The 16,721-nt window shown below is 37.5% G+C and overlaps 1 protein-coding gene across 3 annotated transcripts; it reads left to right on the top strand.

Moving 5' to 3' along the window:
* The first annotated feature begins 46 nt into the window (after positions 1-46).
* SUPT7L (SPT7 like, STAGA complex subunit gamma) lies at positions 47-15,225 on the top strand. 3 transcript variants are annotated; one of them, XR_014027285.1, is made up of 6 exons: positions 47-277; positions 3,976-4,893; positions 7,560-7,884; positions 9,326-9,563; positions 12,957-13,289; positions 13,700-15,225. XR_014027285.1 is itself a non-coding variant. In XM_081334156.1 (5 exons), the coding sequence occupies exons 2-5, from the start codon at positions 4,481-4,483 to the stop codon at positions 13,220-13,222; spliced, it is 1,242 nt and encodes a 413-aa protein (XP_081190282.1). In that variant the 5' UTR covers positions 47-277; positions 3,976-4,480; the 3' UTR covers positions 13,223-15,225. The 3 variants fall into 3 exon arrangements, 2 of the variants coding, with proteins under 2 accessions (XP_081190282.1, XP_081190283.1); XM_081334156.1 differs by having other exon boundaries at positions 12,957-15,225; XM_081334157.1 differs by having other exon boundaries at positions 59-277; positions 4,239-4,893; positions 12,957-15,225.
* Positions 15,226-16,721: the final 1,496 nt, after the last annotated feature.

Below are 16,721 nucleotides of genomic sequence, written 5' to 3'. Positions count from 1 at the left end.
TTCTCCAACGGGTCCCTCAGGAAACTGCTTCCCTGGCTCTTCGGTTCCGGGAGAAGCGGCCTTTCCTGTAGGGGGTGGGCTCCTTCCAGGCTGCTGCGGAGTGAAGCGGACGAGCGGGGGAAAAAAAAGATGCGTCCGTAATTTCAGGGCCAAACGTTGGGCGCTATTTGGTATTACCAAAAAAGTATCCCTAAATTAGCCTTGAGGGATTCCTGAGGTTGCGGACTTCCTGAATTCGGTTTCGTCGAGCATTGCGGCACTGAAAGTCTTTGGCACGGTAAGGCCGCGGGGAGACCCGTTGTTGCAAGATTTAGTTGATGCCAGGAGCATGGGTTGAAATCTCAAACCTATACAATCTCATTCGGTGGATACAACCCTCTTTATGTGGTTCCTTCATAAAGAATCCGGGGAGCATTCGGATGTGGGACAGCTGTGCGGGCTTCTTTTTTTCCCCGGGATTAAGTCCTGTGCACCAACTTTTCTCCAATCCGATGGGCAAAATCGGATGTGTCCGGATATTCACATTTACAGAAACGATGGCTACTAGAGGGCACCAGGTTGAAGAAAGTTTGTAGACAAAACTGTAGTTCTGCACCATAAAGTTGACCATATGTATTCAGTCCTATGGTATTCCGTGGTCTTTACCGCCAGAGGAGTGTAGACAGCATTTTACTCACTCTGTAGCGTGTCAGCCCTAAAATCAGACACAAGATCAACTTTATCTTCATCTAAGATCAGACTGAGAAATTCATATTGAGACTAAAACTACTTTTATTAAAATTTGGCCACCGTAACAGAAACTTGCAGTTTTGTTTTTGGTTTACCACCTCCCTCTCTTAGACTATACCAATTAGGAAGATGTCTTGAGTTATTTGTGCATTCCCCCATTTTTCTTTTCATTGCTTTGGTAATGGATCTTAGAAGATTTTTAAGAGCTAGAGCTGTCTAGAATATAAATCCTTTAGTCTACAATATGTGGAAAGTTAATCAAGGCTAAAATCAATCATATAGTTAGAATCCAGTCATAAATGTGAACAACAACAAAAAAATATTTCCACAGCTCAGGAACCTATATGAGGGAGTATAAGTTCAAAATCTGTCGTCAATTTATGTGAGTGTGAACATATTTTATTTATCAAATTTAGGTACTGCCCATCTCACTTTCACAGTGACTGGATGGTGTACAGTTAAAAGTATAAAAAATAAAATATAAAAACATTTAATGAATATAGATTTCATGTACTAAAAATGAACAGAATAACAATTTGACCATATATCATAAGCACCACTACTTTACTTGCTAGAAATAGATTTATATTACAGGTAGTCCTTGACTTACAACCATTCATTTAGCAATTGTTCAAAGTTACAATGATACTGGAAAAAAATGATTACTCACATTTACATCTTTATAGCATCCTTTTGGTCATGTGATCAACATTGGGTGCTTGGCAGCTGGCATGTATTTATGATGGTTGCAGCATGCTGGTGTCATGTGATCACAATTTGTGATCTTCCCAGCCAGCTTCCAACACTTAATAACTGCAGGGATTTGCTTAACAACCATGGCAAAAAAGATTGTAAAATTGGGCACAACTTAATGCTTAGCAATAGAAATTCTAATCCCAATTGTGGTTGTAAGTCAAAGTCTACCTGCTCTTGCTGATCTAATATAAATGACAATGTGAATAAGTTCAAAATAAACTTGCATGCTTTTTGTGTAGGTCTGTATTAAAAAATCAAGTCTATTTCCAATTTAGCTAGTGGCTTCATGGAGATACCCGTGTAATTTTCTTGGCAATAGTACAGAAATAGTGTGTTATAATAGTACCTTCTACTACTACCTCAGAATTAATATTTATGTTAGTTATGTGGCAGCATTTCCTTGTTTGGCACTGACTAAAGTCCTATCCCCATATAGAGTTTTAAAAATATATATTTACTTCATGAATAAACCTAAGCTAGAAAGCTAGATATGTTCTGTTTTCCTTATTATGAAGTTTATAATTCATTCCTCAGAATTGTATCCTGTTCAGTGCAATTAAGAATAACGCTGCAGGACAAACAAAGGCTTCTGCTTGGCTTTTCGAAATTTCTCTAGTTTCTTTAGGATTATAAATTATAAATCCTAAAGGGAGCCAGTTTGGTTCTAGTAGTTTAGTCACCAGGCTAGAAATCAGAAGATCATGAGTTCTAGTTCCGACTTTGGTATGAAAGCTAGCTGGGTGACATTGGGCCAATCATTCACTCTCAGCCCAACCCACCTCACAGGGATGTTGTTGTGGGGAAAATAGAAAGAGAAAGGTGTGTTGGATATGTTTGCTGCCTTATTTGTAAAAATAACAAAGGTAGGATACAAATAAAAATAATTAAATGATTTGCATAAAAAGAAGGAAAATAAGGATTGCTATACAAGATTCACTTTCTACAAAAGCTGAAGATGACTGTAGCAAGAAGCTCTATGAATAGAGACTACAAGCTACTAGTAGTTGCCTAATAGTCTGCTCCATAAAGAACGTGCAAAGTATGCTGTTTGGGAACAAGCTTTTTTGTGTTCATAGAATATTTTGTATTTAACATTAGTTAACATTCATAATAATGTTCTTTTGCTTTTAGAAGGGCAGAAGTCATATTTGTGTCAGATTTCATGCTTTTAAAACAAGATGTACAATTTTAGATTTAACAACTACTAATTGGGGGAAATGCAATCTAATTCATAATGGTGAGATGAAGCTTAGCATAATAAAAGTAATAAAACATGTTTCAAATTAAACATTAACATTGTTATGAAATTATGAATAAATAATTTATGGCTTGGGATCTAACATCTGTTAATAACATTCAGTAGTTCAATTACTTGTGAATCTTTGGGATTAAGATATCAGTAGCTCCTTCTTTACATTCTTGTAAGCTCTTGCTTTTATAATTAGTTATATGGTAGTATATAGCTACTTGGTTTTCTGTTAGTCTCTTCTAGGCTACATTTGATTTTTCTAATCATCAGGGTTTTCACCAGTGATTCTTGCTTTCATATTATGTGTCCAAAATATTTCAGCTTTAATTTCCAGTGAGCGGTATGAAGAATGAGATTAAAAACAACTTTATATTTAGTTTTCTTAATTTTCTTAGAGAAAGTAAGGAGCTACTCACCTTCTTCAAATAATGATATGTGGGAAATCATTTTCCTATCATCTAAATGTGTAATTATTCCACATAGCAGCTTCATTCCATTTAAGATTTCACAGTATCTTTTCCTCTGATCTTTTCACCCCCTGCTGTTATGTGCATGGGTAAATTATGCAATCTCGGGGGCTCTTCTTCCATTTTCTAAGAATAGAAGATATTGTATGAATGCTAAAGGGCAAATTTCTGTTGGAATATTTGTTAAAAAGTGGGGTAACATTGAAGATTAGTTGTTGCTTGGAAGGCGTTGTTTGCCTAATGAATGTCACTTTTTTGTAACATCTGAATAAAACTTCTCTCTCTTCTTTACTTCTGTGCTAAATTAGTTTTTCTCCTTGCCCTAACCTTGCCTAGTCTCCTCTGTTTCTTTTCTTCTTTGTTGCTGTTTTTGCTGGAAGGAGGGAGATTGTGTGTGTGTATGTGTGTGTTATCTGCATGTATGTCTGCATAAGAGTGGATTTTCTATGTGAAAAAAAAGTAGTTGGTATATCCAATGATGGATGAATTAATTTTATAAAGAAGATACTTTATTTTATGAACCACTAATTTTAATCAGCAATTAATATAATTTGTATAATTAATTACATTGTATAATTTGGGAGACTTCTTTCAAGTATATGTACAGATATGTACATGCATATATGCCACATGCCTGCATTTATAATATGGACATAGGGAGCAATTTCCAGGATTAGTTTTAGTTGGGCTGGCAATTTTGGGATTGACAAAGTGGACAAATGTGTTATGACATATAACTTTTTTCCTGTGTTTATATTTTTATCACCTCTTTAGAAAGTCATCTTGAAATCATCTTTAACAACAATAACATCAACAACAAAATTTCCCTCCCTTCCTCGCTAAATACAGTAGTGAGATGTTTCTTTATCTTTTGCACTAAAGATTATTCAGACAAAAAACCCTATGGCTATAGTTCTTTCAAAAATATAAAAGGCAGCAGTTACTTTGTTTTGTCTCTAGCTTTCATATTAACTCGTGGATCTTTTGTGAGATAGAAACCATAACTTTTTTTTGCCAATTTCTTGTTTTTCCTCCAGAGACATTAAGAAGCTCACTGCTTAAAGCAGATGTTGCTGAGTTAATTTATATAGACCGTATTACTTCATGAAGCCTTCAGCTGCAATGAGTACATTTTTAGATTACCTGCTCCCCACAATTTGCCAAATCAAATAATTAACTTCGCAAGGATACTGCAGAATCAGTTTTCTTCGTAGGAGGATTACTTTGTTATCTGAATTATTACCTGAATATATCCTATTTGGTCAACCGGTAAAAAAAGATGCTCCGCTACTGGGGTGAGATCCCTGTTTCCTCCAATCAGACCAACCGTAGCTCTTTTGACTTGCTTCAGCGGGAGTTCCGTACTGTAGAGGTCCAGGATCCTCCATTGCATCAACCTTCAGCTAACAAGCCTAAGCCCACAACCATACTTGAACTTCCTTCTGAGCCCTGTAGCCTCACCATTCATACTGTCCAGCTAATCCAGCACAATAGGAGGTTGCGTAGTCTTATTGCCACGGCTCAGACTCAGAACCAACAGCAACTGGAAGGTATCAAGATGGAAGGCAGTGAGCCTTTGCCAACTTGTCCTGGGTCCCCACCTCTCCCTGATGACTTGCTTACTTTGGATAGCAAAACACCCAAGATGCCATTCCAGTTGAGGCACAGTGATCCAGAAAGTGACTTTTACAGGTAAGTTGTGGGAGCTTTGGTATAGTGACCATTGGATTACGCTGTAGTAATCTGAAGTTTACATTCCACTGTTCTCAGTACCATTTCCTCTTCCATTTCCATTAGCTTAATTTTAAACAAGTCTTTTCTTGTGAAATGGTCCCTTAAGTAAATTGCAAAAATATAGAATTGACCTATTTGGGCATTCATTATAAGTGTGGGGGCTTTTGCTGGATGGATATAGTCCATTTTTGTAATCACCTGAACAGACCATTTTTACCTTTTATATGATTAACTTTAATCTTTGGCGGTCATTCAGAAATAACTAGCCTTTATCATATGGAATATCAAGAACTAAGCATTGCAGTGATTTCAAATCGCTGCCCAGAATCCTATTTCTGTTTAATGTCCTAGGGCCTTAGGGTGCAATGGATTAATCTCGTGTTGTGTTTCTCTACCCCATATTCAGTAGCAATCTGCCAATGAACTGCTGCCTCTGCTTTTTTTGAACCAGCACAGCAAATTGTTTATGTATTCTGAGACTGCTAGAGTCTTAGAATACAGCATTGGAACTAGAGAAAAATGTTTGGCTGTCACTGATGGCAATATTTAAGGGTGGCTCCTGCTTCAAATTTCTGTTTCAAAGAAAAAGGAAAAGGTAATTAGGAAAGGAATTGGTACTGCTACATCAAAATCAGAAAAGGTAGAGAACAAGCTTTTCTATTTTTGAATACTGAATGCTAGGCAATATAATTTACTAGCATCGTTCTTTGTTTTATCTGGAAGGAATTTTGTATCAGGAAATGGATTTTTGTTACACTTCAGTGACTCGAAAATAGAACCCAGGAAGTGTGATGTTTTATAAAATGGAAGCAATTGCAAGAAAGCCATCTTTGCTTTCCTGAACCTGTTTTTAAACTGTCATTTATCTTTGAAGAGGCCAATAGGTTCAGCCTATGGTTTTGGTTGTTTTTTTTTGAATGGACCTCAGTTTTTTCTGCACCTGTCAAATCAGTCCAAATTCCTTCATCGTCATGCCCTGATTAAATGGGAAGTAGATAACTGGAATTGGCTACTTAAAGTTGCTATGCGATAAGAGTTTCATATCACTTCCTTTGAGAATGTTTAAGGGATAGTGATTAAAACAAAACAAAAAATGACCCATTTTGTAATGTCTGAAATAGCACTAATAATAAGCCATGTTTGGTTTATTTAGCTTATCAGATGTATGATTGTTTTGGAAGTATATAATCTCTCTCAGCCAGAAAAGAAAAGGGACCTGATAATACTCTACTATAGAGAGCTGTCTGCAGCATGACAAATACCAACTTGATAGAACATGCGTTGCACAGAAAAGGCCTCAGGTGCAGTCTTGGTATGATTACAAAAACCCCTCCCATTTAAATCTCAGAGATAGTCCTCAATTTGCTTCAATCTGATACTTTCCAGATGTGTTGGAGGATGCTAACCAAGGGAGAAGAACGCACTAGGCCAGGGGTAGGCAACCTTGGCTCTTTTATGACTCGTGGACTTCAACTCCCAGAATTCCTGAGCCAGCATGGCTCAGCTTGGAAACTCTCCCTTTCCACTCAGCCTGGCTGGCTCAGGAATTCTGGGAGTTGAAGTCCAGGAGTCATAAAAGAGCCAAGGTTGCCTACCCTGCACTAGCCAATACCTATAAGAGGCACTAAGCTAGAGAAGCTAGATCTATGCTATATTGAGCTTGATGGATTTATGTTACAACTTTATATTTTAATACTATAATTCCATCAAGTTTTGGAGATCTGAACAGGAAAATTAGACTTCTCAGTTCTCTATATGTTATATAGATTGTCAAAAATTTTATAAATAAAAAATATTTATACTTCACAGAACTGAAGCTTTTCTTACCGTTTGCTTGATCTATAGTTAAGTTTAAACAGAAGCTGATTTTTTTTCCAGAATATGATTTGTGAAAACTAAAAGATCTTAAGTCTTTAATAGAATGGAGATTAATTATAAGGTTCTGTAGTTATTGTTGTGAATGTCGGTTTTGGGGAGTCTTAATCTAATAGTTTTGACATATTGAAGAAGTAAATTTGTTTTTAAAAATAAAAAAGCTCAATTATTATTCAATTATAAGGATTATTGTATGAAACATTTTTTAAGATAATACTCCTACAGGGCATTTTTTAATGTGTATATATTACAGCTTCCAGGCTTAGCCTAATTTGAAGCCTGATTTTAAAGCTGCCATCTCTAAATCTTTAGGATAGAGTTAAATGTTCAACATATTTGATTTCAAATTTCTAAAATCAATTAGCTCTAGAAAAATGTGGATTAAATACTACAAATATTCATTATTTAATTTTAGCTATATTGATTCTTTTACAGCACAGATAATTCATATTTAGTAATGAATATGTTGCCTTGAGTTAAAGTCTAAAAAGTTATATATGATACTTTAAAGTAAACACTGGCAACTGATTTTTTTTTTGCAATAGTGTTCTTTTTATTGTATATTTTAACTTCAAAAAAAAATTATGAAATCAGACTGAGCATGCTACAATGCAGGCATATTTTTGTGTTTCAAGCTGGTATTCCAAGTTAACTAGGGAGGTTATACATGCTTCAAATATGTGTTCTGAATTCCTTAGCATGACTTCTCACTTCCATTTTCATTGTTCTTGTGCATTATCTGATTGTAGAGGCAAAGGACAGCCAGTAATAGAGTTGAGTTGGACCTCTTGCCGCCAGCTTCTTTATCAGTCTGTAGCTACCATTTTAGCTCACACTGGCTTTGAATGCGCCCATGAAAGTGTTCTGGAGACTCTGACAGACATTGCCCATGAATACTGCTTGAAGTTCGCCAAACTTCTGCGTTGTGCTGTGGACAGAGAAGCTCGGCTTGGACAGACCCCTTTCCCAGATGTTATGGAACAGGTCTTCCATGAAGTGGGCATTGGCAGTGTGCTCTCTCTGCAGAGGTTTTGGCAACATCGAATTAAAGATTATCATAGCTACATGCTACAGGTGAGGAAAGACAAATGAACCGCTGCTCATAATACTCATAGTAAACCTCTCTGAATATCCCAGCAATAATACCTCATCTTGTTCATGTGAATTTTATTTGCCTCTGTAAGTCAATTCCCCTACGTAAACTGTTTAGGTGTCTAAAGTGCATCATCCACTATAGATGGAATGGAAAGAGACTTCGTGTACTACTGTCCCCTTGCTCCCGCAGTGCCTCTTCCTCAAGTGGCTTCATGTAGATATTGATGAACATGAAATATGGATTTCCGTGTTGTTCTGCAGTTAAATGACATGGGGCTGAGCACATGACCCCCAGGTTGTTGTCTGGAAACAGTCTTGAAGAAAGTGTAGAACCATGTACTCATTGTGCCACTTCTGACAGCAGTTTTCAGAGCAGACATTAAAAGTTTTCTATTCCTGAAGATTATGTTATGCACATCCAATTTTGACTTGATTAGGGAATGATTCAGCTGTAACAAAAATCAGTAGTAATGCTTTCCAATGCTTGACAGTCAAGTCAGTCAAGTTAGGCAATCTTTTCAAAGCCAGGAGATGCACTTTTAAAAATGAATTGTTTGGCCTTCAAAGGCTGGCAATAGTAGGGCAATGGCATGGTGACATCGTTGGAAAAGCAAGGCTGAAATTTTGTTGTCTTCATTGGAGTTGGAAGGTTTTAAAAAAGTAAATTATACTATAATTATAACTATAATTCAGTGGAATAAAAATATTTTGGGTGAGGTTAGCTATTGGGACTGTATGCAGTTTCTTTTGGGGGAAAAATAATTTGAAAAACAACTATCCATCTTATGTACTTTGTTCTGACAGTGAATTTTGTGAAAGGTGAAATATGTATCACACCTATCATTTGTGCAGTTCATAAGCCAATGATCTGGTTTGTACACTGTGCTAAACCTGGTTTCCTTAACCAGAGATTGATAAACCGGAATTGGCTGATCATGAACCATGGCATATAAATCACAAAGTCTTAAGTTCCCATGAATATGAATATATATATATATAAATTTTAGATTGCTAACAAAGAATTAAAGGGAGACTGATATGCATTTCAAACTTATTTGTTTTCATCAGTCAGCCATACTCTTCTGAGATTCGAATAGTTCGAATAGTTAACAAGCATTTAACATATATATATATATATATATATATATATATATATATATATATATATATATATATATATATATATATATATATACATACCAGAGAAAAAAGTGGCTTAGTGTGCTATGTGAACAAAACCTGTGCTTCTCTAGTTTATAAGATCCAAGCAAGTCAGACTCAAAAATAGTTGGAGGCTTGGTCATGAAAAAGACATCGTCATAAGGGTGAATTTGTCATAGAGGAACTGTGTTGTACCTTTATGCGCCTAACAATTGATTACAGTTAGGCTGTTCTTTCTTACTTCATGACTTATCAACAGGTTAGCAAGCAACTCTCTGAGGAGTATGAAAAGCTTGTAAACCCTGAGAAGGCAGCGGAAGATTTGAAACCTGTGAAAATCAAGGAAGAACCTGTTAGTGACATCACATTTCCTATGAGTGAGGAGCTGGAGGGGGATCTTGCATCTGGAGACCAGTCATTGCCTGTTGGAGTCCTTGGAGCTCAGAGTGAACGCTTTTCATCCAACTTGGAAACTGAGGCCTCTCCGCAAACTTCTGGTAGATATTTTTATTTATTTTTCTCAGGCTTATATCTTGCATCAATCACAACTAATTCTAATGCTCCTAATTTATAGTAAAAAGGAAAACAATAAACACAATGGGAGAAATTCCTCACCTGTCATATCGTACCAAGGAATAAAAATCTACAATTCTATACAAAACAGAATAACTTTTACCATAGGATGGGCTCAGTCATCTTTCTTGAAAGGCCTTATGAAACAGCCAAGTCTCAATAGATTTCTTAAACCACAACAGGATTGTGCCAGTTTAATATCAAAGAAGATGCTATTCCAGAGGAAGGGGTGGGCTACAGTGGAGAAGGCCTGATATCTCTGTTCCTTTATTTTTATTTTAATTCCATTTATATCCCGCCCTTCTCCGAAGACTCAGTGCGGCTTACAAGCTTAGCAGTAGCCTTCATTCTATGTATATGCCTGCTTATTAAGGCTTTCATACACCCCCCCCAAGCGGCATTATTACAAAGTCAGCTTAATTGCCCCCAACAATCTGGGTCCTCATTTTACCTACCTCGGAAGGATGGAAGGCTGAGTCAACCTTGAGCCTGGTGGGATGCGAACCTGCACTAATTGCAGGCAGCTGGTGTTACTTAAGGAGGCATTAGCCCACTGCTCCACCAAGGCTCTTTATAGATAAGTATTTCCAGTATATGGGAATAGGGTTGATTTTTATTATGAAAATATACTTTATTTGTTTAAGTTGGGGTCAGCTATTAGAATGATATCTGAATTCAAAGCCTGAGGTTTTTTGGGTGCTTTCACAAAATGGCTGCTAGGTGTAACATCACTAGTTATAAAGTATCAGTGGTCTTGTGCTTGCTATCACCATCTCTACTTGGCCATCTAGCCAGATCGTTCTATTCTTGCTTATTTTTGCACTTTGCATGAACAAATGGTGACACTTCAAAGGACTAGGCTGCAGGCACTCCATAATTTTATCTTTTATGAGTGCTCATGGTCGAGTATGAAGCCTAGATGCATTTTGAAAAAAATAAATATAATAGAAGCTAGTGCTTTGCTCTGTAGCATTTCAGCTTTTAATTTTTAAGCAAAATTGAAATACTTTTGTATTATATTAAAAAAAATGAGGTGTCCATGTGCATTTTGGTACATTTTGGGACTTTGATACCTCTGGATTCCGCAGTTCTAGCTGAAGGTTGTGCCTATATTGTGGTGCTGGTAGAATTGAGATACTGGGATTATCAGTATAGCAGTTTTATCATTGTTCACACTAACTTGTCTATTAAGCTTTGAAATGTTATTTATTTTTGGAAGGTAAAGGCAAGGTTAGAGGACAAAGTCAATAATCACTTTTCTAATTAAAACAGCTAAGAAAAACAACCCTACAGCTCGTCTGAAGAAAATTGCTAATGATGTGTTTTGTGAACTGGCCCTTAAAATGTTAAATTCGCTTCTAGCTGAATTAAATTTCTAGTGTTAGATAAAGTTAGCTTGGAAATTGGATGTTAACAAATGCTACGTCTTTATAATTTTTTTAAGCCCTAAGGAGTTGTGATTTGCGTTTTAATGCTTGCTGGCTCAGAATACTTGCCATCTGTCCATTTCTTGTACTTATAAACATCACACTTTAAAATAACTGCTTAGGCTGCCTTAACACAGAAACTAAGCTGTAATATGATTTACAGATAGGGCTCAACTCACAACCACAACTAAGCCCAAAAAATTCTGTTCCTAAGAAGACAGTTGTTAAACGAGTTTCACCCTTCTTTAAGACCTTTCTTGCCATAACCATTAAGGGAATCACTGCCGTTAAGTTAGTAACATGGTTGTTAAGTGAATCTGGCTTTCCAATTGACTTTGCTTATGAAAAGGTCGCAAAAGGTGATCACATGATCCCAGGAGACACAACGGTCATAAATACATACCAGTTACCAAGTGCCCAAATTTTGATCATATGACCATGGGAATGCTGCAGTGATTGTGAGTGTGAAAAACGGTCATAAGTATTTGTATTTTCAGTCTAAGCAACTACCCTCATATATGCATTCAAATATGCATTCAAGCAGGCATGCAAATATGCAGAAAGACATTGTGTTCCATATTGTATGATGCAGAAATGATGTTATCTTCTGTTTCCTTAGACATGCATTGAAAATTTTAATTTAAGCAGGGATGTCTAAACCAGGGATCCCCAACCCCTGGGCTGTGGCCCGCTACCGGGCCACGGCCTGTTCAAAACAGGGTCATGAGAGAAATGGACTACCTTGCGCTTGTGAAAGTCCACTCACATAAGCTGAAGATGCTTGTCCTTGCATGTGAAGCTCCACTTGTGTGAGTGGAGAGCACTTGCACCAGTGCATGAAGCACCACTCGTGCAAGTGGATCTTGATGCACGAGCACAAGCGCCCTTCACATGCATGAGAGGAGCTTTGTGCGTGAGCACAAGTGCCTGCCGCTCATGCAAGTGGAGCACAACCACCCTTCCCTTGCCCACAAAGCTCCATTTGTACAAGAAGGGTGTGTGTGCGCAATGTTTGCACAAATGGAGCTGCACTTACATGTGCCTGTCACTCACCACCACCACCCCGTGCTGGCCTGGCCTCCAAGCTGGAAATGTTGGGGACTGCTGATCTAAACCTTTACAGCTGTAAGTTTGGAATAGATTAGGAACAGATTTTCATGGAGAGAATCTAGCTGTGTGGTTGCTAAAGTTGTCGCTGCATTTTCTACAATGCCTTAAAAATATACTCTTGAGGGAAATGGTGCAGCCAAGTATTCCTAGATCATTTGGGAGTAAATCACTCTTTGCTTGATGTGAATGTTTGATGTTAATATGTTAATACTAAATTAAATGTAACTATCCAATTATTAAACATGTAGGAGTTCTTTTTTTCTTGATCTTTGTTTTCATTAAATGGCCCTTGTTATGGTTGCAAGTAATCCTCTGCACTGCACTGTTTAGATACATTCATTTAGTATATTAAAATGATACAAAATGTGCATGTGTTTTAGGACCATTAAGTCCTAAGTGGGTTCTGGGGTATCTTCTTATTTTATTTCCTCATCTTCAGTAGTATTAATATTTAACCTAGTCCATTGCTTCTTGATGAGTTAATCATACTCTGGATTTACTCTCTGTTCAGAATTCATTGAATAAATTAAAATATTTTCTTACTGCAAAATAGATACTGAAAACATTAGTAGTACCCGTATGATTCTTTTCTGTTTTTAATGTGTTATTTACTTACCGTATTTAACCAGTTCATTGATTGCGGGGATTTTTCTCTCCCAGCTCTCATATTTGTGAGAAGTTACAGTTTTGCATCTTTCACTGATTGATGAGAAAGCCTTTCCTTCCTTCTTCCCTCAATCCTTTTCACTCTTTCTTTCTCTCTCTCTCTCCCTGTGCCAGGTGGTGAGGTGAACACTTCTCCTCTTTGGAATTTGGCCCCAGTGAAAATGGAACCACAAGAGAATGAAGAAAGCAATGTTCATGGACACCATGGAGTCTTAGGGGGTGATGTATTTGAAGAGCCAATGTCAGGCATGAGTGAAGCTGGGATGCCACAGAGCCCAAATGGTTCTGAAAGCAGTTATGGTTCTCATTCCCCTGATAGCTTGATGGGCTCTTCACCAGTCTTCAACCAACGCAGCAAAAAGAAGATGAAGAAAATGTGAATTATAGCTGGGAAGTTCTGAGAATGTGAACTACCGTGTTTCCCCAAAACTAAACCTGCCCTCGAAAGTAAGCCCCAGCTGATTTTCGGGGGGTGGGTGGGCCTAATATGTGCCCTCCTCCCGAATGTAAGCCCTGCTTAAGGGCCTGCATGGATAGCCTGCCTCTGTGATGAGGCGAAGCTGATGGAGGGGGGGATCTGATCCACGGTACCAGTATCCTGGTTGCTTACCACTGCCTGGCACTGGGCGCAACCAGTGAGTTTCAGTGTGACGTGGCCATTTGCTGCCGGCCAGAGCCATTTGCTCCTCCTGGCATTGTGCCCAGTGCTGCTGCCATGAGGCCACAGATCCTCCCCCCTTCTGACCCATGTGCCGTTATACCGGTTCCTTACCGCCACCTGGCTTGTTCCATGGCCTCATGGCAGCGGCATTGGGCAGGAGGCGGCAAACGGCCCTCTTTTTTTTTTTTACCAGTAGTCCCACAAACACGTGGCGAAGGCTGAGAAGCGGATAGAGAAATGCAATGCAGCTGAAAGGCAGGTTAGTAAAAAAAACGCTTCGGGGAGGTGAGGGCATCTGGGCGGGGGTGGGGGCAGCTGCACAGCTTCGACAGGCGGAGGGAAGCAATTCCCCCCCCACACGACAACCTTACACTGCACAGCTTTGGCAGGTGTCTGGCAAGCGGAGTGATGCAACTGGGCCACCACCATGCTCTTGCCACCACGTTGCTTCTCCACCCCATGCACAGGCCCTGCCCCACCCCCCACCCCCTTGCGCTTGTGGCCTACTGGTACTGGTACCAGCAAAAAGTAAGCCCTCCCCGAAAGTGTTTACTTCAGAGCCCAAAAGAAAGTAAGACAAGGTCTTACTTTCGGGGAAACACGGTAATTCAGCAACATTTGGAGTGTTATCAAGAAAATAATGCCTGAATTGATGGATTTGGATGTTGAGATTACTGTTCTACCTGAGAGACTTTCCACCAGCTGAAGGTCTAGATGGCTTACAATGGAGCAGACACCGTACAGTAACATTAGTTTGGCCAAAAAAAAAAAAGTCTTAAGTGACTTTTGGTGAAAAAAGAAATCAACTCTGATTACACTTGGAGTCTTGTAAACTAGTGTAGTTTCTGGTTAGTTAGATTTTAAGTATTTTAAGTAGTGGTGCAAATTGCATTAGATAATAATTTAATAAATATTGACAGTATCTTTAATTTGAAGAGTGGAAACTGTAGAAGAGGCAAGAGAACTGTATGATGTTGTAATGGAAATCTGTAAATTCCATTTCACTTTTGTTACATGTACTTTTCATTTTTTTACTATGAATTTATACTTTGAAGAACAGGTTTTTAATACAGAATTTTTGTTCCAATGTAATTACTATTACTGTTGGTTTTTGGTTAAAACCATGGCTGATACCTGCTTTTCCTTTTAACAAACCAACCCGCCCTATATAAAGCTAATAGAAACTGGGTAAATTTTATGTATTTATGGTTTTTATGTTATTTTATGATTTTAATATTTTTATACTTTGATGCACAGTACATAGATTGCTTTGGCCTATGATTGGTGCAGCAAAGAAGCTTTATGAACTAAATGAAGCATTTTTAAAAAAGAAAAAAATGCATAATTTTATTTTCTTTATGCTAGTTCAGAAGGCCAATCTACTCAGAAAAATCATCCAGCTCTGCATACAAATCTCTTATGACAGATTTCTTAACTTTTTGTACCTGCACACTGAGTATACTGTTGAACCTAACTCGAATGCAACTGAGAGTAAACTTTGAAAGACAGGACATCTACAAAACTGTGCTTTTTGGTAATTTATTCTATCATGCTGCACTAGTCCTTTACCAGTTTTTGTTTGTATTGTTGATGTTCAGTACTAAATCTAGATGGACATTTATTGATCTGTGGAGAGTTTGTATGACATGTGTTTTAAATTGTTGATTTTTTTACCTACTGTTGGACATGGTTTTTTAAAATAAAATTTCCTTTTTTTGACCATCTTTTTTCTTTTATTTCCTATGATTAGAATTTCCAAAATCTTTTTTATTGCACCAGATAAAGCTTAATCTTTAAGGCTTAAATATTTTGTGTAGGCTATTGTTCAACTACTGACATTTTAAGAAGTGCTTAATTAAAAACTGACTTGAAATGTGGCAAGCATACTTCCTAATTATGTAAGAGGTTTCATTTAATAAAAAGAATAAATATTTAATAGAAATCCTGCAAGTAAAGACTTTTGAAACCGTGACGTTAAAATGCATTTTGAAATATATTTTTTATGATTTCTACAAGATTTTTTTTTTAGCCCTTTGGAACTTTTTGTAAAATAACTTTTCAGTGCAAGCAAGGACACAGTGAATGTATATTACAAGAATAGAATGGGGGGGGGGGGTCATGAAAATTTCATGCTGAAATTACTTTCTTGGAAGTTTCTAAAATTCTTACTCTGCAGTAAATCTGCCTTTCTGCTTCCAAGTGAATGATAATGGCTGGATTAAACTCTTATCTATTGCTTCCTACACAACTCTGCAAGAATAGACAGTCAATACTGTGCTTATTGAATTGTATCAAAACTCACAATTGTCTGAGGTTCAAAATATAACCTGGCAGGTATTCTTATCTGGGATTTTTGTTATCTACTCTAGGAGAACGGATTGGATTTATACTGCCTTAAACACAGTAAATTTCTTTAAAAATAGTTGAAGCGGTAGATTACAGAAGTAGATTAATTATTGCTAGACTTTACTCATAGAACTACAATTGTTCTTTCTGCAAGAGGAAGAATGATAGTTCAAATAATTAAAATCTGTATGATCGAAATACCACTGACTGGTGTCATTTAATTACACTACACATTAAGCCACAATTTTGGTTACTTTCTTTGTAAAGAACTATTTCATTGAATAATCCATAATCCATAATCTTACAATAGACTAAACCCATTTTTGCAGCTTCTAGAATCTTTCAGACATTACAAAAATTCAGAGGCAAAATGATGATCTTCAGTGGGAATATTTGATAATAAAAAAATTTAACCAAGGTTCTTGGATTTCAAGGCACCTATTTTCTCTAAACTCCCAAATTCGTAAAAATAAAGAGCGGAAGCTGTCCACTGTACCTCCTTTGATGACATCCTATTTGTTGCCATGCTTCTTCCTCCTCTCGTGACCCTCAGAGTCTGAAAATAAGGAATAACCAGTCTCTGACTGAAAAAGATTGTTCCCTCAACCACCATAAACGATGGCTAACAAGCATTGGTAGGTGGTGCGATGGGCCAGAAAAAAAAACTACACTGGATAAAACAATTCTATATGCCTTGTTTACTTATACCAGAGGTCCCCAACCTTTTGGGCACCAGAGACCGCTTCCATGGAGAGAAGTTTTTCCACGGACCAGAGGATGCGTGATTTTGTGTGCTGCCTGCGTCTTGCGGATGGGGCTTTGCTTGTTTGTGCAGACCGGTTGCTGGCATGCCGTGGACCGATACTGGGGAC

Source organism: Vipera berus, assembly GCF_964194415.1.
Source record: "Vipera berus genome assembly, chromosome: 1".
Lineage (NCBI taxonomy): Eukaryota > Metazoa > Chordata > Lepidosauria > Squamata > Viperidae > Vipera > Vipera berus.
The sequence above is the reverse complement of the archived record's forward strand: the minus strand, read 5'-3'. Positions and strand labels throughout refer to the sequence as shown.

Coding starts and splice junctions, on each gene's coding strand:
- SUPT7L (XM_081334156.1), top strand. CDS start 4,481: ATGCTCCGCTACTGGGGTGAGATCCCTGTTTCCTCCAATCAGACCAAC. Junction 4,894..7,559: donor CCAGAAAGTGACTTTTACAG/GTAAGTTGTGGG, acceptor ATCTGATTGTAG/AGGCAAAGGACAGCCAGTAA. Junction 9,564..12,956: donor GGCCTCTCCGCAAACTTCTG/GTAGATATTTTT, acceptor TCCCTGTGCCAG/GTGGTGAGGTGAACACTTCT.